The 23241-nt window shown below is 30.3% G+C and overlaps 9 protein-coding genes across 9 annotated transcripts; 4 read left to right on the forward strand and 5 right to left on the reverse strand.

Moving 5' to 3' along the window:
* Positions 1-2872: 2872 nt before the first annotated feature.
* Positions 2873-3966, reverse strand: BX663DRAFT_514019 (uncharacterized protein). Its single transcript, XM_051528230.1, has one exon. It carries the CDS (start codon positions 3808-3810, stop codon positions 3055-3057), a length of 756 nt encoding a protein of 251 aa, XP_051381273.1. The 5' UTR covers positions 3811-3966; the 3' UTR covers positions 2873-3054.
* Positions 3967-4811: 845 nt separating this feature from the next.
* Positions 4812-5548, reverse strand: BX663DRAFT_487469 (uncharacterized protein; the record flags this gene model as incomplete). Its single annotated transcript, XM_051524748.1, has 3 exons — positions 4812-4929; positions 5113-5323; positions 5446-5548. 3 exons carry the CDS (start codon positions 5546-5548, stop codon positions 4812-4814), a joined length of 432 nt encoding a protein of 143 aa, XP_051381274.1.
* A 325-nt stretch (positions 5549-5873) lies between these two features.
* Positions 5874-6566, reverse strand: BX663DRAFT_437261 (Gar1/Naf1 RNA binding region-domain-containing protein; the record flags this gene model as incomplete). The annotated part of the gene is made up of 3 exons (XM_051523221.1): positions 5874-6088; positions 6146-6424; positions 6503-6566. Coding segments are annotated over 3 exons (558 nt in total), but the record flags the coding sequence as incomplete, so codon positions are not given.
* An 850-nt stretch (positions 6567-7416) lies between these two features.
* BX663DRAFT_553107 (60s acidic ribosomal protein-domain-containing protein) lies at positions 7417-7927 on the forward strand (the record flags this gene model as incomplete). Its single annotated transcript, XM_051531419.1, has 3 exons — positions 7417-7482; positions 7597-7840; positions 7914-7927. 3 exons carry the CDS (start codon positions 7417-7419, stop codon positions 7925-7927), a joined length of 324 nt encoding a protein of 107 aa, XP_051381276.1.
* Positions 7928-10530: 2603 nt separating this feature from the next.
* BX663DRAFT_487472 (uncharacterized protein) lies at positions 10531-10942 on the forward strand (the record flags this gene model as incomplete). Its single annotated transcript, XM_051524749.1, is given in 2 exon segments — positions 10531-10630; positions 10650-10942. 2 exon segments carry the CDS (start codon positions 10531-10533, stop codon positions 10940-10942), a joined length of 393 nt encoding a protein of 130 aa, XP_051381277.1.
* Positions 10943-16759: 5817 nt separating this feature from the next.
* On the reverse strand, positions 16760-17251 carry BX663DRAFT_571874 (uncharacterized protein). Its single transcript, XM_051532131.1, has one exon. It carries the CDS (start codon positions 17045-17047, stop codon positions 16838-16840), a length of 210 nt encoding a protein of 69 aa, XP_051381278.1. The 5' UTR covers positions 17048-17251; the 3' UTR covers positions 16760-16837.
* Positions 17252-17726: 475 nt separating this feature from the next.
* Positions 17727-18868, forward strand: BX663DRAFT_514034 (uncharacterized protein). The gene is made up of 3 exons (XM_051528231.1): positions 17727-17825; positions 17892-17953; positions 18028-18868. The coding sequence occupies exons 1-3, from the start codon at positions 17740-17742 to the stop codon at positions 18780-18782; spliced, it is 903 nt and encodes a 300-aa protein (XP_051381279.1). The 5' UTR covers positions 17727-17739; the 3' UTR covers positions 18783-18868.
* Positions 18849-20816, forward strand: BX663DRAFT_514043 (uncharacterized protein). The gene is made up of 9 exons (XM_051528232.1): positions 18849-19278; positions 19338-19410; positions 19480-19583; positions 19671-19757; positions 19804-19938; positions 20001-20081; positions 20131-20197; positions 20256-20594; positions 20665-20816. Exons 1-9 carry the CDS (start codon positions 18919-18921, stop codon positions 20757-20759), a joined length of 1341 nt encoding a protein of 446 aa, XP_051381280.1. The 5' UTR covers positions 18849-18918; the 3' UTR covers positions 20760-20816.
* Positions 20813-22507, reverse strand: BX663DRAFT_514047 (pyridoxal phosphate-dependent transferase). Its single transcript, XM_051528233.1, has 3 exons — positions 22249-22507; positions 21071-22190; positions 20813-20996 (listed from the first exon to the last, which is right to left on the reverse strand). Exons 1-3 carry the CDS (start codon positions 22474-22476, stop codon positions 20863-20865), a joined length of 1482 nt encoding a protein of 493 aa, XP_051381281.1. The 5' UTR covers positions 22477-22507; the 3' UTR covers positions 20813-20862.
* Positions 22508-23241: the final 734 nt, after the last annotated feature.

Raw genomic sequence — 23241 nt, forward strand, 5'->3', positions numbered from 1 at the left:
TTTTTTTTTGCAGCATTACTCGAAAAACCTTTAGCAGAACTTTCTATTTTAAGCCTTTCGTTCTCTTCAGGTATGCTTACATAAACTTAATCTTCCACTCTGCTTTGCTCTCCACCTTTGTCAGTTTTGAGATCGTGTGTAATTTCTTCGTCAATCTCCATTCGCTGCTTCATCCAGTTTAATTGTTCCACGCAACATGGACATCAAGCTTTTGTAAATTTCAGTCATCTGTTCTTCTGAGCTGTTAAAGTCTTCTTCCATATGAACATCTGCCACCCTTATCATTTTCAATAGATTATTATAAATTCGAAATACGTTAAAAAAGACATCTTTCAATTGCTGCTCTAATTTTATCAAAATAATCATCAATTGACCAATGAAATTTCTCTCATTTATTGGGAAAACACAGTATATCATAGTATATAAATTTCATCTCATTTATAACGGTATAATTTGATTGCCACAACTTCATGTTGAAATTGCCATCTATACAAAAGTTTGTTAATTATAAAAGAAACAAGTTTTAATATAGTCTAGATATAATTTTTTTCCATAATTATAAGACATTACACGCTTATTACTTTTTGTGAAAGGTCAACTTTATGTCCCTAAAGTGATAATTATATGCCCTTAATTTGCACTTTAAGTAAAATGATCTTGGAGCGTACAAATGTTGATTTAAACTATTTTCAGTTTCACAAAGTGCCTACTGTAATTAGATTATGCCTTAGTACGATCTTCGTTAATTTTAATCTATCTATAATCTTTTATACAGTATTAATAAAGTCATGCATTTAGTATTATCAGAATATAGTTTGGAACCTATCACTTAAGGATATTGTACAAGAAACCATCATTATCATATCAGTTTTAGAAATAATAAATCTATAAAAGCGGGTTCCCACTACTACCTTCATATTGAAAAAGATGATATTGTGTTTTGTCAATATACTGATTCTTTTTCACTGAAATTCGCTGTTTAGCGTAAGATCTAGGGCGATCTATTTTAGTTTTGTCATTACTCTTATAATAGACAATGCTCTTATTCACGAACCTATTGCTATTATTAGAGAGCTTATTAACAAAAGAGGTTACAAATGTGCTTATTATGTAATATTACTTGTAAAATATCAAATAAAAATAATAAAAAGACATAAAAAAGTTAACGAGACCGAACAATGATTCTAAAGTCAATCATTTTTATTTATGAATTAAATTGATAGGGTATTTATAAGGATTGTTAAAGAGGTCTGAGATAAGATGTGAGTCGGAAAAGTGTTAGTTAACGACCGAATAAGGTATGTTATTATTATAGATAATGAAGTGTTAGAAGTTTTTAATATTATTTGATAAACTGGATCAAGAGAGATTCGGGGGAATTTAGACAGAATTCCCTGAATAAAGCTGTGATCTGCATGCTCAATCAAGAAACATGACATTATAAGTCAGCTCATAACAATGAGTATATTGATAAAGATAATTCAAGAAAAAGTCAACTTAAATAAAAAAAAAAAAAAAAACCAACAGAAACAACTGATAGCATATTATGTGCAGAAAAATTATAATTTATCAGGGCACGCCACTAATTCCAGATCAAAACTCAATTATCTGTCAAACAATAGTTTATTTCAAAATGTTAACTTTTGGCCTTAAGCAATGTATCATGAAAGTTACTAAAGATGACAATAGCTTTATATACGAACACAATTTTTAATTTATAATAATATTTTATTTGAAATATTAGTTATAGTTTATGATAGTAGCAAGTCAAACGACAAAATGGTAAAATAGTTTAGCAAGTAGCCATGTAATTACTTCTAAAGTTTACAATGAAATAGAATCAATTCTTTTAACATAACTAAATGCTTTTCATTATTGTCAACGTGTACATGCTAAGCTGGTTTTGTACAATAAAACTAAATGAATCGATTAAATATTTATTATAATGCTTCTTAATTTCAATGAATTACAATTCAAAAGATATATTCTAATTGAAGTTCTTGAGTAAACTGAAAACAAAAAATAAAATAAAATAAAACTATCTTTATCTTTGCGCAGAATTCTTTTAATAAGCATACAACGAAGAATAAGTCAATATCATTAAAACTTCTTTCCTCAATACATAATTAGGAATAAATATGTAATATTAATTAAGGTATTATTCATAGCAATAGATTAACTAGAAAAATATGAACATTATCAAAAACGTCCAAAATATTTTCTATAGGGCTCGGCTTTTGTACATTCATTGCTCTTTCTTTGCTTTAACATATTAGAAGAAGTCCGTAATTAAGTTAATCCTATCTTGTAATGATTTGACTAATCAAATATTAACTAAAATAATTTTCTAGATTGGGGTTTTAACAACTTCTTCGACGCCGTCCTGATATTAAAACCCAAATTTTTAGCTGCTTTAAAAAAATATACATCTTTCAAACACACACAAATATATATCTTTATAGAAGCAATATAAAGATTTAAACAGGGCATTTGAAGAATGGTGTCATTAAAGTTCTCTTATTTCACTATATTTGTTTCCATAATCTCTTTGAAATTATGAAAATCCGTAATTTTTATTAATGTTCATTATTATTATTACTATTATTATCATTAGCCTCGTTTATGTAAAGTTGTTTGAATTAGTGATCATGTGAGACTAATTAGCTAGCATGTCACCAGAATAACTCATTCTTGTTATGAAAAAGTAAAAGCAGCTGAGACGGAGAAAAAAGTGATGATATTAAACAAAAACAAGACGTCATGCAAAAAAAGAATTTATTCTCAGTGTATAAACTTTATTTAAATGATGTATAGTAATTATGGTTAATGTTACAAGTAACGATTACAACAATTAGCCAAAAGGGAAAAAGAAAAAAAAGATCTAATGATCCTTATTCTGTTATAAGCTATAAATATTTCTTATCTTTATTAGCTAAACACACACACACACACACAAAAGGACCACAGAAAAATGTTTATTGGCTACTTTATTTATTTATAGATATTTGCTTTAATACAACTTTATTTTATAAAGTACATTGAAAAAAAACATTATTAACGAATCGCAATAGGAGAATTTGCATCACGTACTTTCAATCTGATTTTAGCAACAAATGTAAGTTTCTCTAGTAACCGTTTGAATGAAAATCCTTCTTTTTCTTCTTCATCATCAAATTCTTCTAACCAATCTGGACCATATAATTCTTCTGCTGCTAGAATAATATCTTGACATGATTTTGGTGATGTATCTTCATCTTCGTCATAAATAGCAGCGGCCAATATTGCTAATTTAGGATTATATTCACCATTTGGATTTAAATAACGTCGAAGATACTTTTCTGAACAATGGTTATGCTGGTATGTAATAAGCGATAATAAGGCTAAGGTGGACTGCTTTCTTCTATGTACCTGTTGATCTTCTTCTTCTTCTTCACAAGTTAATATAGCTTGTAAACTTTCCAATCCTGCTTCAAGTAATTCATTCGTTTCTTCTTCTTCTTCTTCTTCTTTGTTTTCTTCTCCTTCTTCATCACTATCATCATTTATAAAGTTATACGCAAATAATGTTCTTCGTCTTCCACTTTCATCACTTCTTAATAATTCAAAATTATCTCTATTTGTATGATGAAGTATGCGATAAAGAGCATTTATTTGTCTTAGGATCCTTATAATAGCTGCCAAATCTTCTAAAATTTCATCATTTGCTCTTACTGCCAACCGATAAATATCGACTCCTCTTGTTCTTGATGATTCTTCACCTTCTTCTTGTAATAGATTTCTTGAAGAAAATCTTTCGTTGAAGCTATTCATCTACAACCAGTTTAAGAAACATCCACAAACATTATATGCAACCTTTAAACTTACTTCATTTAAATAAGAAGAAGGAGAAGTAACACCATACATCGTATTTATCAATGGCATCTTTTTTAGAAGTACAGTTAAAAAGGAGATAGGCAAAAAAAAAAAAAAAAAAAAAAAAAAAAAAAAAAAAAAATGACAAATAAAATAAATAAATCCTGCTTTTTTTTTTCACAGTGACATCTGACAAAAGTTAATACAAAAAAAAACGCATTTACGTAATTTATTGTATTTTATAACAAGAATTCTTTCTGTTACAGTGTAGCTGGTAAAATTTGTCCGTTTTGAAAAAATAATTGGCAATTTCAGAAAAATAAATGTCAGTTTTCCAAAAATAATTGGTGCTAACTAAAAAATAATTATTGTCGTTTTCGAAAAATTACTTTGTCCTTAAAGAGAATTCAATTTGTCGGGTTTTTTTATCAAATTGTCATTTAGGTATAAATGATTGTTTATTAAAATAAGTAGCTAACCAGATATACATTCGTAGTCTTTCTAAATAAACTTTTATCATGTATCCAAACACTGGAAAAATTATGTTCGTTAATGATCAAGGAGACAACATCATCGAAAATGGAAATGAGGCGATGGATTGGGGAAGAGGGCTTCAATCCCCGCAACACCGAGCAACTTCACTCAATATTCTAATAACTAACCACTAGATCGCGACATGAGTGACTTGGAACCCCCTCCAAAGAAATGAAAGAAACGAAGAGAGTATTAGCAGCGTATGATAGAAATTCAAACAAATATGCCGGTTATTTTAGTAACTAAAAAACTTTACCTATAGCTTAAGTTTTTAAGTAATGCGACTAGAAAAACCGCAGTCAGTGTACGTACTGGGCAGGATTGCCCGAAAAACTTTAGAGAAGATTGAGTCTCTTTAAACAAGTACGGACTGTACATTTTTCTCTAAATTAATTGTGGTGTCTTTTTTAAGCATTTTTTCCTGTTCAATTTGGAAAATACTGAAGATCTGAAAACAAGAAATGTTGAGGCATGCGATCAAGTTTCCAGAAAACACTTGTTAATGCTTTTGAAGATTGTCTGAATAAATGGCCACTATAAGCACTTTTTTTATAATGAAAGTACGCAAAAAATAGAACAAAGAATTGTGCAATTGATTTTGGTTTTTGTGTGAGTTGGATATTTAGACATGAAAATGTGAAATATGATTTATTATATAAGATATAGGATATAGGAATGAAAGAGGGAAGAGATATCATAAAGGGGGAGGAGGAAGAGAAACATTACATTAAAGAGAAAGAAGGGATTCTTTTCTTGCGACGTTTAAAGTTTATTGTTTCCATAGTTGAAGTTGGGTCGTCTTCTGGTGCTCTAAAGTTAATGTAACGAGACTCCAGTTGGTGATCATACAATAGGAATAGTCTTTTTAGATCGTCCACCTTCTGCAAAAGGCCACTAATTTCTTTAATATCCTTTGTTTGCGATTTGCACTTCAACTCTGTGTTTAAATTTGTCTAGTGACGTAGCTAAAGGTAGATAAATTCAGGAACAAGCTTCACCTCTTTTGTTTTTTTTTTTGGCAACTCTTCTATTTTAAACTTTTTTTAAAGTAGCACTAACCAAAATGAACACCACAGTCTACAATTTTGAGAATATTTCTTAATTCAAGTTTGACTCCATGTAACAACTTTGCGATGGTATATCTTTTTACTATGTATACCATTCTCTTTATATAAAAAAGCAGTTTGCATGAAAAGAATAAAACATTTTTTTTTTCTGGATATCTACTGTATCATTTTACTTAATATAATAATGAGGTTTATTTTCCTTTTTTTTTAAAAAAAAAAGCTGCACATTGCTAACGAAATATCTATGAATAGCTTTCTCTTTTTTTTTTTTCTTTTTTTTTTTTTCAAAGAAAAAAACAGTTTATAATTATTATCTTCTTACATTGAAGGGAAGGAAGAGGGAAAACATAATAAAAAAATACATGCATATCATTATGATGAGGTTTCTTTCTTTTTTTTTTTTTTTTTTGTTGTTGTTGATTAGAAACGTCCACGACCACCACGGTTGCCACCACGATTACCACCACGACCACCGCGATTACCACCAAATCCACCACGGCCGCCACTAAATCCGCCACGGCCTCCACCGCGAGCACCACCAAATCCACCACGGGCACCACCTCTAGCACCACCTCTAGCACCGCCTCGTCCACCACGAGAGGCGTTTTTACCTTGAAGTCCTGTAGCCTTTCCAACTAATAAAAACTATAAGTATTTATGCAAAAAAAAAAAATCTGTATTTTTGGTGCTACCTTTTCTAGCTACTTTAGGCTTGGGCAGGAAACGTTCAAGAGGTAAAAGTTTATCTGTACCAATATAAACTTTATCATCGGCTTTGAATGATTTAGCAAGCATGCCTTCTTGCATCTTGACAGTGAAATACACCTCATTTAAGGGACCCAAGATTTCATCTACTTTACCGATTTGTGATTTGTTTTCGAGAAAAATGGGTGCATTAAAATAAGGAATCTTAGGATTAATGGATTTGCAAACCATTTCTCCTTCACATTCATGAACAAAAGCACCCATAGCTAATAATTAAATAATTAAGAAACATAAATCTCAAATTATAAGATGTTTTTTTTTTTCAAATGACCAAATAAACTTACGAACTACTTCAGCAGGTGGGCCTTGATTAACTATACCACCACGATTACCACCACGACCTGTCAAAATAAGTACAATGTATAAATGTTAAAATTCACTTCAATTTCTTTTTTTTTACATTGGTCATATTACCTCCACGGAATCCACCACGACCTCCACGTTCTCCAAATCCACCTTTACCCATTTTTATTTTTTAATGAATTTATTTTAAATGTGCTATAAAACTGTTTAAGAAAAATATTTTTTAAAACTCTATAACTAGCAAGACACTGGTTGCTCCGCTCTAGTCGGCTTTACAGTTTATTGAGAATAAGTGGCAAAGCCTCATAAAAAAAAAAAATCTGGTAATTGTGACTTGAGGAATTGCAGTCACTCAAGTCAGGTACATGTATCTACTACTAGATGTTTGTAGCCTTTGTTCCCTTAATTGTTTTTTTTTTTTCAGTTCTATTCTATTTACACACAATAAAAATAATGAGTATAATTCTATGTGCATATAAATATATTAGTTAAGCTTAAGATAAGCTGTTACTTCAACTAAACTATTTTAATTGTATATGTATATCTGTATGTATAAAGTCTATTTTAATAACTTAATAAAATTTATTAAATATTATAGCTTTTATATTATTTATATTTCTTATTGTTATTGAATAAAAAGTATCCCTTTATAATACAAGATAATCTCACATTGAATGCTACCAGATACATTTGATCACTTATTGTACAATTGATTTTTTTTTTTCAATAGCAATTGTGATGTAATGTTCGGGCCGGAATGGTCGAACTTGAGGAAGAAAAAAAAAAACTCAAATTATTTAAAATAATCAACAAACAAACGTGAAGAACTTCTTTAATCGTCTTGTATCCTTCGGGTTAAATCGTTACTTGCGAACATCCATCTTCTTTCTTAATCATGTCTGCCGAACTCGCTGTTGTTTACGCCGCTCTCATCCTTGAGGATGACAACATTGAAATTACCGTAAGTTTGTTAACGATAGGATTTAGATATATATACATACATACATACATACAACGATATATGTACATTTGCATTTTATAGACATGAAGTTAATTATAATCATTTATAAAATAGGCTGACAAGCTCCAAGCTCTTGTCTCTGCTGCTGGTGTTGAAGTTGAACCCATCTGGTTCTCTCTTTACGCTAAGGCTCTCGCCGGTCAAGACCTCAAGGCCCTTCTCTTGAACGTTGGTGCTCCTGGTGCCGCTTCTGCTGGTGCTGCTGGTGCCGTTGCTGGTGCCGGTGCTGCTGCTGATGCTCCTGTTGAGGAAGAAAAGGCTGAAGAGAAGGAAGAGTCCGACGAAGATATGGGTTTCGGTAAGTTGCAAAAGAAAAAAAAAGAAAGAGAGGATAGTGAATTATGAATTGTGATTAATTATTTTTTCTTTAGGTCTTTTTGATTAAGCTTAACTAGGTCAATTACGACTTTTTACAGCATGTACATTTTATATAAATTGAAATAAATATATTTTTATTTATTTTATTTTTATATAATATTTATTTCGCAGTTTTGTCCTGGAAGTTTATTATTTTTTAAAAAAAAAGATAAAAAAAGGGAGTTGAGTAGAGAGTAAAGAATAGTAGTTGCATTAGAGAATAGACGATTTCTAGTCTGATATATTTGATAATACTGAAATTATGATTGTCAAAGCTGGAATTTCAACAATTCATTTTAGAAAGCTGTGCTTACACTCAAAGGCGTATTTGGGCATTTTACTACTCCTAATTTTTCATTTAAGAAGAAATAGTTTAGTTTAGAGGGGTAGAGGAAAATGCTTCATCTTTCATCAGCTTATATTTTTGAGTCGGTTCGATTAGTAGTAAAAAAAAAAACAATAACTTCATCTAAGCCAATCGGATAATAGCTTCTTATATAACTCAATTGTTAGCAGAAAGGCCTATATATCTATATTGTATATAATTTTCCCGTATACTTTCTGTTTTAGAGAACTGCACTTATTTATAGTTGATTTTGTGAGGGGTTTTCACTAATTTGCAATACACATAAGCAATGCGTGTTAAGTCAGCAATGAAAAGTTAGTATTAGTAATGGGAAGATAGTTAGCCAAACCAGGCAAAAACATAAAGTGTGTATACTCATGAACTTTATTCCCTTCTTCATCTGCAAGCTTTCCATTGCCCTTGTCATAAATGAATTTACTACAGTGCAGTTAAAAGAAAAAAATGGGCCTATTTTTTTTTTTTTTTTCTTAGCAGCTGGCTAATTTTTTAACGAAAATAGTGCATGATAAGTATAACCAGATGTGATAAAAATAAATATAAATTCCCACATATCCATATATCATCTTTTGATCTGTCTACAATAACGATCTATATCGATTATAACATTGAGACATCTAAGATCCTTTTTGCTCATAATTGATACTTGTCTTATTGTTTCAAACAATAAGGTATCTTGCTACAAGTTACACTTTGAGTTGATCATTTGATGTTACTCTAATTATTATCAAATGTTGGTTAGCTACCTAACATACTCCTATTCAAATAAACTAAATATTACACTTTATAGACATATACTATATTAGTGGACTAAGAGATTTTTTTTCTTGTATTCAACACGGTATGCAGTGGACTCACAAAAGTGTGGCAATGTTTCGGAATTTTAAGCAATTTATGCAAATCCGCGGTAACTGATCATCTATTTATTAAGCAAAGTGCAATATGGTATGTACTAGCGGGAAGACAGAAGTCTCCTCTTTTTGATGATACTTATAGCATATATGCACTATATGATGTTTCTACTTCAAAAATCATGTTAAAAGTTGTATGTATATAAATTTTATGCAAATATTTTTTTTTTTGAGAAATGAAATAAATAATGTACTTTTAATGTTTATTACTGTTTTTACACGTCATGGCATGCTTTCTATGTGTTTTAAGCATAGTTTTGCTGTAAATTTATTGTACCAAACATCAGTAACTCGCTCCCGTAACTCATCCATGTTTTTTGGTGTCTGATCATAGGCAGCAAGCTTGTACTTCAAATAAAACCAAAAGTTTTCAATTGGATTTAAATCAGGTGGGTATCATGGTCATTTAAGGACATTTATTTTATTTTTTTTTGAACCAATTTGTTGTGTATTTGGATGTATGCTTTGGATCATTGTCTTGTTGAAGAATTGCAACTTTCTTACATAGTCCATAGCCCTTAAAAATATCATATCAGTGACCATGTAAGTTCCGGGCAGCGTCCACTGTAGTGATAAAATGACCAGTATAAAAAGGTTGCGCAATCAATCCTCCAAGTAATGGGCTAATATTCTTTGGTCTATCTTCTTTTACATTAATCTTAACATAATTTTCTTTGGCAATTTTGCCAACTAGGATAATTGGTACTCCCGTTGCCTTAGAAACATCTTTATAAGGTTCCTTAGCATTAGGTTTCGCTAAAATATCTGTCTTTTTATGGTAAGGAATTGGACTCATTTTATTGTATGTAGTGACCTAGTGTTAATGGGAATGATGCACAAATGTTGTTCAGATTAGTAATGAATTTGAGGAAAAAACAATGTCAGATAGGAAGTAAATCTTTTTCTTTATTCAATAATAATATTAAATGATTTAAAATAAAAAAAAATTGCATCTAAAATGCTAAATCGTATAAAACGACATAATTTATTGTCGAAATGAACATTCATGCATTTAAGTGAGGGTTAAGAAGCTATAAAAATAAAGCCAAAAATTATAAAGCATTGCTACACTTTTATAAGTCACTATACATGGTATATGTAGTTCCTTCCTTAACGCTTCTAAGAGCTACTCGTCTTATTTATGGCCACTGTTATTTCCTACAAGAACAAAGGGATTTAATCAATTGACTAACAATGCATTTAAACTGTTTTTTTTCCTTACAAGACTCATTGACACCAAGTAATATCGATCAGACCAATCTGTCATTGGATACTATGTTAGACCTGGATTTAGCTTCCATTGTTACTTCAACTTCCTATACTCCATTCATTTCACAAAACGAGTAGTTGGTGTCTATGGTATTCGCTAGAAATACCACAGGTATATCCAAAGTAATAGTTAAGGATTTCTTTATTATTGACTTGGAAACTGGTTTACTTCGACAACGTACTGATCGTAAAACAAGGTATCCCAGGTTACTCCGTAAATTTCGTATCGCTTTTGGCTCGAATTACATTCGACTTTTTGCACAATTTTTTTCGTTACATGAATGTTGTACTTCCTGCCCCTAATCTTCAAGACGCTGACTTATTCCCTATTGTTGAAACTCAAATGCCCTTTTTTATTCGTTTATTCGAATCTCCTAAACATCTTGGTTTTTTAATACATGACACTCTGTTTCCTCCTCAAGCAGCTACGAAACTTAGTCCTTCTCATTGGAATAAACTTTGGCGTACATCTCTTCCTCCAGCAGCCCATACAGTGTAGTTTCGAACAGTTCACGGTAAGATCCCCACCAAAAGACTACTTAATTATCTAATTCCAGATACTTATCCATCACCTGCATTCATTCATTGTCATCATCCTGAGGACACTTTTAAGCATCTTATCTATGAATGCCCTGTCAAACGGAATATCTGGAATACAACTATTACTACTTTTTTTCCCCCCAAAGTACAAACTAATTCTCAACAGCTATTGTCTTTTTTGTTCTCTTTAGATTATAGAGGATTTAAATATTTGACCTCTCCTGTGGCTTCTTCTGTTTCCTGTTCGTCTGTTGTTGGTTGTATTTCATTCAGTCTATGAAAAAATCATTGGCGATCGATTTTCGATGATCAGCCTTTTAGTTCTAATATCCCTTCTTCCTCTTTGCTCGGCCATCATTTGGCAATTACACTTTCAAAATAACGTCGACATATAATCTCACCATTATGTTCTTTTTGAAGAGCTCAACATTATTAACGAAGTTACTTCCTTAATCTTTATTTATTTCAAAACAAAGTTTTTTATTTTATTTTCGTTAATTTATTTTTATTTTTTTTTTTTTTATTTTTTTTTTTTAGTCCCATTGGGACGTTAAATATAATTTAGAAACAGCTTTGCTGTCTTTCCCTACAAAAAAAATTAACTGAGGATACTAGAGGCTACTCCAAGATTTTATCCTCAAGAATTCATCTTCAACCTTTGTAAAATTGTTTCTTGAAAGGGCACTAGCAAAAAGACCAGTCAAGTCGTTTGAGATTCTGACTGTTTGAATATTCGATTACATCGTAGACATACTACCAAAGTATAGACCATATTCTCGCCAGCGTTCATTTCTATCAAGGACTCCAAAATAAGTATTGGGTAAATATTCTTGAAGCAGAATATCACTGGTTTAGATTTTAACTTGAGTATCCAGTTTGTCAGCTTCAATACTCTCAGCATCATCTTCATAGTTAAAGCTGTTATAGAACAAGCTCTGGATAAAAGCATAAGTATTATTATAATAGATGAATTACATAATAAAGGATAAACTATAAGCCTGAATATAAAATAAAACTCTGTATATAACATCTTGTAAATAATATAAAACTTCTTATTGACATCCAATCGTCTAGATGGATCAATTATAAGACATCGTATTATTTCTGAAATATTTATTTTTATAACCTTGACAAATGATTCAGATCGTCTTTGATCCAATAAAATAAAGCTATAAAAAATATCAGGAACATAAACTCAAATTAGACAATTTAAAACCTTAATCAGATCATTATAACACCCAATAGATAATCCATATAAATCAGATTCTTGATGCAACAAGACGTATATATCTGAATAATAACACTGTTTCATGACTTATCTTTTTTATTTCTTTGATTCAGGATTTATTAATATAAATACAAGCAATTGTGTAGACATAAAATAATCTTTAACTTTCAATTCTTATTTTTTTTATTTTACTTTTCTTTATTGAATAAAACATAGTCTCAAACTATACTTCCTTTTGTTCCCTTTCTTTCTTCTTTTTCTTTTTCTTTTTCTTTAAAGTATTACGTTCCATCGTAAAAGCCCCAAAAACTAGTGATGCTACCAATCGGAGATAAGTAACTGTCACTGTCACTGTCACTTGTTTCTTCTAATCGTTCTTGTTGTGAACACAAGTTTTCAAAGAACTCAAGTTTATTCTTAAAGTCCTCATTAGGATAGCAGGCTAATGGTACAGAAGATGAAGCAATTACAACATCAACAGCAGCAGTGACTATAGTCGTTGGTGTTGAATCAATTGCTATGCTTTCAAAAAAGTTAATACGCTGCATAAATTGACTAGCAACTGAATCATTATTCTGTTCAGCTTGGTTTACTTCATTCTTCTCTTCAGGAGGAAGAGCCACCTCAGTCTTCTCGGGATAGACAGTTTCATTCGTCTTAGTTTGAGTATCTTCATTCATAGTATTACCTTTTTCTAGATCAATGTTTGATTGCTGGTCAAAATTATCATCCTTGAGATTGGCAATATTGCAATTTTTTTCAATGTCATCATAGCTAAAGTGATCTTCGTTTTCCTTGTTAAAGTGCTTTTTATGACGAACAGTTCGTACCAAAAAGAAGAAACCAACAAAAAAATATGGAAAAATGACAAGGGCTATTTATATGTTTTTGGAAGGTAAGTGATATTAATAGAAGTATGATTTGGACAAGCGGATACTGCTACAATAAAGCATTATGTGTAAATATTGTCTCTGAGTAATTCTGCATGCAATATGCATATTTCTCCCTGAGCTGTCTCTGTTACTAACAATATACCCAATGGTTATTTCTGGGGTAAGTGCCACGTTGATATTAATTCACAGTGAATATGCTATTATTACTATTATCATCCTCTAAGATGTTATTACATAACAATATTTAATATTATAGATGTATATTGTATATATAATATGTATGATTTATGTAAGTGATTATGTAACTACATATAACAGTCATAATCCTATTGAATTCTTATTATTATATAATACAATGTATATGATTATTTTTAACAATGACCTGTTATTAAAACTGAATGTTGTAGAATGAATATTATGCTGTAAAGTACAATACACTAGTGTTATTTGAATAACTTATTTATTATGTAAATAAATGATGGTTTATTTCTATCAACTTAGTTATAAGGATGACTACAATCATAACAGTAGCTAATGATTCTTTACGTGCTCAGAAATTTTGGATAGAAACAGGTGAATTATCACCTTCTTATCTTAAACGCTACCATTCGATTGACTAAAAGTTTCGTACCAGAATTAACAAATCCAATCAGTCCGACTTCTTGTACTTCACCGGAAACCTTAACAGAGACTGCTCGTGTTTTCTATCAACAGTTATATACTCCTGACAGTATTGACCTACAAACTACTAACCACCTAGCTCAAACTATAAATTCTTCTTCCATTCTCAGTGATGATCAACGCGAAATGGGCTAAGATGATACATTACTGCCTTATCTTCCTCCTCGGTCAACTTCATTATGCTTGGGTTAGCAATTATAGAAAGATTTTCTAAAGGAAAAGAAGAAAATTTGAACTTCTTTAGCATTTGTATATGCTCAACATTAAGAGTATATACACTCTTTAAAGATTCTTCCAAAAGACACTAGTGAGAATAATAAATTGTTAGTTACTTATCTTGACATGTAAATCAAATATTCTAGAGTATTGTGTGGAAGTGTATATATTGGAACTTGGTGAATTTCTAAATATCGGTTGTACAGCTCTTCGTCAAGATTTAGTTTTGGCGACATGCCCCTGCCAACTCGAATAATGTTATGATTTTCAAGGCTATCAGTTAATTAAGCTTTGTTATCCTTCCATTAGTTGTTTTAGTTAATGCTTTTTGCTAGCCTATAGGGATGAAATTTCTCTGTTTTTTTTTTTTCGTTATGCAAAAAATCAATTCAGTCTTTTCACACGTCACAAACCTATGACATGATGTTAGTACTTTTAGTTTGAGAGTTACTATAATACTTGCTTTTTCATTTAGCTTTTCCTTTTTCTTGGAATGACTTTTACTGTCATCAGTTTTATTGTCAAGCTGGCTCTTGTTACTGTTACTACTAATACTGTTGTTGTTGTTGACGCTACTGCTACCTTTATCCATTTTTTTTTAAAAAATAACCATTAGAGTTTAGTATATTAAAAATAGCAATTGCCACTAAATTACTTCATCACTTAAATAAATGTTGTCAGTATACATAATAATGTTGTGGTTATTAACTGGGCTCTGTGGTGCTCTTTTGACTTTCTTCGCTATGATACTCGCTTTATTGGGTTAAAAAATAGTTATATTCAAACAAGTATATCAAAAATATTCTTAAATACACTCTACAATAACGTTTTATAAATGTAAAACATATTCTTTGATTTCACTAGGAACTTTTATGTAAATAATCTGATTAATATCTTCCAAATAATTTGCTCCTATTGTTTTGAACCTTTTGAATTTGTTGACATTGTTATGAGTAGATATAACATAGTTATATAATTTTCAATTCTTGGCGTTATTCATGTGAAAGAACTTTCTAGCACCATCAGCTTTGGAGATTCAAAAGGTTTTATATGCATAATTACTATTCATATTGGAAGTAAGGAACAATGGTATTGCCTTCTAGGAACGTGTTATTTTTAGGGACAATCATTATAGAATTTCATATACGTCATCAATATGATTGAGTCCAAGTTCCTGTATAAATAAATAAATAAAAAAAAATCATATTTATTACACACATACATGGTTGTGTCTTAATAACCGCTATTGCTGCATGGTATGGCATCCGTAATGCTCAGGGGTAGCTCGACTATGAACAATCTCCGTGGGCTTGATGAAATTTCGAATGCATGACGCAACTAAATGGAAACAGAGTTGACTCTTGCATTTGATAATCTAAATTATTTTATGCAAGAGGTGTTCGTCGAGATTTTTTTTGTTTTATTTTGTAACAACGCTTAAAGATACTACATGGCGTCTAAATAAAAGGATATGGTATTGCTTTTCATCTCAAATCATTATTTTGCTATTAATATTTTTCTTTTATCTATTCGAGTAATTTCAATATACACTCGTAAGTGAATAATATCTATAGTACAAATCATCCTGTATAAATCATACAGGCATTATTTAAACAAAACATTTAGCTTCCTTTATCAATCCCTTATTTCATAACTTTTCTGCTCCAACATCCTGTATATTTCAATCATACGAATTAGAATCAAAAGCCATTAATGAAGAAAACCATCGAAGCCTCTCTCTCTCTCAATTCTTATATCAAAGCGTTATTAAATCGATTATTCTCACGAAATATTTAACATACAAATGTATTGCAACATAATAAACTAATATTTTATGCTTAGTTTTAGACTATTGTTACTGTAAAATAACATATACAATGCTCAATAAAGCTTTATCTAATAAATCAATTGTATATAATACACATAATATGCCAAGATTTAAAAATAATTATTATGTTTGACAATAAATTAGTTCAGATAGTTTAATAACACAAGACTATTGTACTGTCAGACCTGATCATTCTATATAATATTGATCTGAATATAACCTGTTGTAATGCTACGTTATATTTTGATTATACTTTAAGCTTAGAGTTTTTATCGCTTTTTTTTAACTTTTCTTTATTCATTCCAAACTTGAATAACATAATGTCAAACAAATTCAAAAAAAAAAAAGTGAAGGGAGACTGGAGAGTACAATATAGACCTATTACTCTCGTACAGTTATTACGTTATTTCATGATATTCGTATTTAAGTAAGAGTATGGAATCAAGCAGGAAATCATTAACATTGAAACTAAGAGTGCTCCTGTTAGAATCAAAATATCTGATAATCATTTTAAAGATGTTGACAAAAAAAAAAAAGGTTTTTGAGTTGATTTATCTAAATGGTGTAAGTGTCCGTTCGGTTGCCTTGAAATTAAGTATTAAATTGTGTACTGCTAATGATTTCGAAAAAGAGCTAAAGAACTTCATTGAAAGAAAATCTGATAGTGGTAGACATGTAGGACGATTACTAATATTAAATGAAGAACATAAAGAGTTTTTTTTTTATTGATATGGTCGACGAAAATACCAGTTCTTTAACTCTGGATGTTATAATAGACACAGTTTGGGCAGCTCGATATTGGTAAGACAGTATTTTATAATTTTGTAACAAAAAAGTTTTCTATTTGTCTGAAAAGAGCTCACTTTCATCCAGTTAGGAGAAACCATCTTGACAAAATTGAAGAACATTACCAGTGGTTTAGTCAATAGATGAAAGCAGGATATAAATTATATTCGAAGTTTGTGTCTTTCTATTTCATAAATCACTCGAATCTTGTATTCAAGTTATTTACAAAATTCCATATTTCAGCTTTATATTAGGAGAGGGGGGGTTTATAGTGATCTTCATTTTATTCTTTAAATAGTGGTTAAGTCGCCAAAACTGCTTGGCCAATTCTTCTATAATATCTTCAGAAAGGAGCTGAGGACCTTGATTAATCAAACATTCTATATACTCTTTATATCTGGCAGTAATAGAACTGTTAGGGTCACCATTCATCTTTTGTTTTTTATATGGCACCTCTACAGTCTTTTTTTACTTTTACACCATCTTTTAGAAGTATGGGGGATCGATATCAAATTCTCTTACAAACATGGCTATATTACCTCGCTCTTCATATACTTCTATCATCCTGTCTATAAACCTTTCTCTTTCTCTGTCGCTATAATCATTATACATTTTCGGATTTGATTTTGCAGCTTTTGATTATTTAGCAACCTTCTCCTCAGCGATTTTCTATACAGGTTTGTGAAGCTAAATATATCTGCTAACTTGTTATTGTTTGAAGAACCATGTTAAAATTATAAATTTGAGATAAGATGCCCTTCACTGGATCATAAACTTTTTCTACCTGTTCATTGTAAAGATTATCTTGTCCATCCTTATAAAAAAAAAAAAAAAAAAAAAAGACTGCTCGCTATTTTGTAAAACTCGAAAGAGCGAAAGAGTAAACAACCACTTCAGGAGCTTGCGATAGCTATCATCCTTTCAACTACCGACAATTTGTGTCAACAAATTACTCTAACTCAAACTGACAAAATCGAAAGGCCTGACTGTAGATAATATTTTGGATGGTAAAGCTGGTGGTGACTGTTTCCTCCTTTAAATTCTTTAATGACCTCTTAACCTATTTTTTTTTTTTTTTTTTTTTTTTTTTTTTTTTTTTTAAAAAAAATAACTCGTATATTTAAATGACTAGTAGATATCGTGAAAGAAAATATAATACTTCTGATAATGATCGTTTATTAAGAGCATTGTCACAACCTGTTCAAGCATGGTAATTTAAAAAAAGCAAATTACAAAACATGTTCTATTTTATTAAATAAAAAAGATTATTATTTAGGGATAAAAAATGGACACAGCATTCAAATTCAAAGAATCTTCAGACATTCAAATGGATGAAGTGTAATATTTATTTAATTTTATTTTATTTCACATTATTAATATTTCAAACGTAATGCGATTTTGGTTAATTGTAGCTGACAGAGTTATAGAATTTGAAGAGGATGAAGATGAAATTGAGCGAGAATCAATGGAGGTTGAACAAACACCTGCTAAAGACATAATAATAGACACAGAAGTAAAAGACGAGCAAATAGCTACTAATAAAACTACAAGTGAAACAAGTAGTACTCCTGATAAAACTAATGAAACTAATGCTAAACACGAAAATGTTGGTGATAAACAGCCAGATTCACTTTCATCTAATCTATTAAAAGACACTATTCCTGGAGGACCAAGTAGTTTAATTTTAACAAATAAAGTTGTCTCTTCAGTACAACAGCAAGATGATGACGATGATGATGAACAGAGATCTCAAACGCCTAATTTAGATGATATTTCGGATGTTGAAGATCCTAATGCTAACAATGATGACAGTAATGATGTAGATAGTGTCAATGATCCATCAAAGCATCCGGCATTAGCTCCTCATGCACAACCTCATTTAACTGATGATGACATGACAGATTCAGCAGCTGCTACACCACAAACAACAACTGATAGTAACACACCAATGACAATATTAGGAGATGACACTATGCCCGAAACAAATAATAATAATAATCAACATATCCAGACTGGTCCTCATCCATTAAGTCAAGAAATTCTTACAGGTGCAACTGCTTTTATAAATAATGCAGATGTCAATCCTTTAAATAATACTTTAACCGATGTTCAAGCACCAGAAGATAATGTTACTACACATCAACCACTTGAGACTATGGAAGAATAATTTATAGATTATATTCTTTTTTTTTTAAAAAAAAAAATATGTTAATAAACTAATTTCAGATAAATTATGAAATACGCGACTTTAAATTTTCGTGTTTTTTTTATATATATATATATTCTTATTCTTATAAATATTAATGACTGATCCAATATATTTTTCTTACAGCAATCTTTACAAACATTCAAAGTTTCAATGCAAAATTTCACCCAATAATCATTATGTAGCTAATGCAATAGAAAATCGTCTAGTGATTCGAGCCCATGGACAAGATCTAACTGTAGTTCAAGTCAATGAAACACGCCAACCTATTGATTATCTATTATGGTCACCTACCTCTGACTATATTTTGACAACTAACTTTGAAAAGTCTCGGATCGATGTAAGATCAGTGATAGATCCAAAATGGCATGGGGTAATTACAGATGAACGATACCCCTTTATCAAAATAAAATGGAGTCCGGATTCAAAAAATATTTTGTGCATTTCAGAATTAAAGGTAAAGAAGTTAATGCAATTATTAACACAACTCTGATACTATTTTAAAACAATTTCAAGTTACGATTAGCTATATGGAATTTGTCAACGAAGGAAATGAAATTTATTAATCATATCAAGTATTCAGAAAAAGGTACTATCTATGCTATATATATATATATATATGTAGTGTAGTGCTTTTGATTTATTCTGAATCTACTAGGAATTGAATTTAGCCCAGATGGAAAATATGTAGCTATAGTAGAAAAATATAATGGAAAAGATTGTATTGGGATTTATCAAGGAAATTCATTTATATTGTTACATGTAAGAACATGTTGAAAAGTAAAGTGATTACTAGAAAGCATATTTATATATTTATATGCAATGTGTATATGTTTACGTATAAAATAGAGATTTGAAGTAGACACAGTGAATTTAGATAATATTAAATGGTCACCTGATAGCTTGTATATTGCTGTTTGGGACAATTGCTTATATGTAAGTTCGTAAAGGTGTATAATATAATATATTAATTTTATTTTAGCATAAACTATTAGTTTATAGACAAGATGGGTTTTTATGTACGATATATAAAGGCTATGAATTTGGATTAGGTATAAAATGCGTTAATTGGAGTCCTAATGGTGAATTATTAGCTTTGGGCAATTTTGATCAAACAGTGGGTTAATAATGCGAAATAGAGATACATACTTATATATTAAAAGTTAACATCTCAATTAGATTCATTTATTATCAACGTTGTCATGGAAATTAATTGGTATATTGCAACATCCAACAGTATTGACCGAAACTATGGAAACGGTAACATTATAATTTATCTTTACCTATTTAATATTTATGTATTTGTTAGATTGCATTAGAGGAAATTGAAGTACCGCAGTCTGGGATGCCCTCATTTCAAAAGTTTAATATAGATTGTAAAGAAGAATAGATACAAACATATACGTGAGTTTTAACTTTTTTAAATTCTTTTAGATCGCCATATTCTATCACGGCCATTCAATATACCCACACGAAAAACAGCATATGAGGAAATAAATCCTAGGATTGGTATTGGATTATGTCAATTTAGTCCTGATGGGCTTTATCTTTTTAGTAAAAGTGATATAATGCCTAATGTGATATGGATATGGCAGATAAAATCATTAAAATGTTTACATATTATTTTATTTCGGAAAACGATTAAGCAAGTATGCTGGAATCCTTCTAGAAAGCATCTATTAACAATTATAAGTGGTGATGAACATGTACATTTTATACAGCCACTCATAGAAAATGATGGAATAGATATTTCTCCACAAAAAATACCAATGAGTAAGATGCAATGAATTTTTTTTTTAAAAAAAGAAAATTGAATTTAAACTTTTTCTTTCTTTATTTACAGCTGATTTTTTGGTCAAAAAAATGAAATGGGATTCAAATGGTAATTCATTATTATTGATGGATCATGAATTATTTTGTTTAGCAGTTCAAAAATAAAAATGAAATATCGGACTTTTTTTTTTACCCCAGTTTTTATTTTTATTATTATTATTTTGTTTTGTAAAACAATACTAGTTGGTATATAATGAACATATTGTGTTTAATCTTTATGATCTTCGAGGAATTGATTATGGAACTTTTTAAGAGCAGAACAGAAATTGTCAAATAAATGTTCTTCAGGTAAGAAAGTAGATCTAAAATGCCATGTGCCTTCCTTCTGACCAAATCCAGATCCTATTTTAATTTCAATAATCGTGAGAAATATGTATTATTTTTTTTTTTTTTTGTGTAAATATATAAATTTTTACCTGGCACGACACAAACACCAGTAGCTTCTAACATGGCATGTGAGTAATAAGCATCAGGGGCCATGTTAAGTTTCTTTGCTGCCTCAATAGATCTTTCTGGTAGAGTAATAGATGGGAAAAGATACATTGATCCTTGTGCAGGTTGGCAACTAACACCTTCAAGACTATTAAAGCATTCTTCCAATTTTTTAGACCTTCTTTTTAAAGAAACATAAATAGCGTCTATTTCTTCAGTATATGACTCATAAGAAGCATCTCCAGATTTAGGAGGGTTACACATCAGGTCGACTAAAATTTGTCCATGCAAATTAGGACATAATGAGACAGAAGTCATTTTATACAGTTGTTCCATGACCTCCTTATCTATATTAACGCACTCAAAGTAACCACCACGACGTCCACATTCACCTACCATACCTTTGGAGATTGAATGAAAAGATACTAATTCAACCCCTTGTTTCACTTCGGGATTAGGATGATCCATTAAAGCCTTTTTAAAGCTAACAAAGGGACGTTCATGAGATTGATAAATGTTTGTTTGATAGACTTCATCTGCTAACAAGACAAGACGATGTTGATAGCAGAAGGATACGATATCACACATATTTTCACCTGTTAAACATTGACCGGTAGGATTACCAGGGTTAATGATGACAAGTGCCCTAACGTCTGTACCTTGCTTACGAGCGTCTATTACAACTTGTTCAAGTTGTTGAATATCCAAACTCCAACCTGTTGATTCGTCCAGATAATAAGGCACAGGTGTAGCACCATAAAGAGAAAGGGTAGCAGAATAAAGGGGATATTGAGGAATGGGGATCATAATACCTGTATTTTTGTTTTCTGTTAAAATGTTTAAAAGGGTTTGAACACCTGAGGATGCGCCTTGTGTTAAATAGATATGATTAGGATCTGCTTCAAATCCGTCACGTCTCTCAATGAATTGAGCCACAGTATTACGAATGAAGGGAACTCCCTGGGAATGAGAATAAGCGCCTACACTACCAATTGATTTTAATAATAATTCAGCTCGTTCAATTGCGTCCAAGGGGTATAACTGAGATATAAGAGAACGATTTTCTTTCTTTAAGAGATCTGGATTATCACAAAGAGAAGAGACCTAAATACATAAAATGTTTGTAACATTTTCAATTAAAAAATAAAATAGCGATAATTACCTGTCTAAAAAAAGTAATAGGTTTTTGGTTTAATTGCTGAGGATTACCAATATTACAATTAACTACTCTATCAAAATCATATTTGTCTCCTTTTCCTTTTTCCATATCAGTTCTAATCTCTTCTGCACGAATAGCCAAGCGACCACGAACAGCATATTCGACACTTTTGATAAGTGGATTCATATTTTTAAGTGTTAATACTTTCTCAACAGGCTCAGTGACAGTCATTTTGTTTTTCTTTTCTTTTTTTGGTTTAAAAAAGTAAAAAAAAAAAAAAAAAAAAGGACAAGAAGAAAAAATTAACGTCAAAACTTATGCTATAAATAGTCTTTTTTTTTTGTGGTTGTTCAAGTATGAAGTCATATGATAGAATTATATTTTGCCATTTTCAATAAAAAATAAGAGCTATTAAACTTAATAGAATAAGCTTCTTATTAGATTTGATTGGCTTTACAATATAATGTGGGGTAATTTGATTACAGCACCAGATCCCGAGTTTTTTTTTCCTGGTTTCATAATAATGTGCAACATAAAAAAAAAAAAAAAAAAAAAAAAAAAAAAAAAAAAAAAAACTAGGATGATGTTTTATTTATTTTTTTCATATACAGAAATGTCTGTACAAATTTGAAGTCATTCAGGGATTTATAATTTTCAAATCTTTATATCTGCTTGAACTATATTGTAATCTAATATTTTCGTTTATTTATAGGTATATTATCATGATATATAATTATTACATTAACAGTGAATAGAGTATTTTGTTGAGCAAAACTTTCTTTTGATTTTTTCAGTTTGTGTTTGAGTAAAAAAAAAAAAAAAAAAAAACTGAAGAAGATCGTTATGTTATAAACCAGACTGGGTAACGAAAATCGGAAATGGTATAGTCTCTTCATTTGTAATAACTCATGTAGATACTCGGTAATGATACTGAATAACATCAAAATGAAATAACTTTCTCAGACATTGTATCTTATATGAGTTTTCAATTAATAA

This window comes from Cokeromyces recurvatus (genome assembly GCF_025118155.1).
Source record: "Cokeromyces recurvatus strain NRRL 2243 chromosome Unknown BX663scaffold_18, whole genome shotgun sequence".
Taxonomy (NCBI): Eukaryota; Fungi; Mucoromycota; class Mucoromycetes; order Mucorales; family Mucoraceae; genus Cokeromyces; species Cokeromyces recurvatus.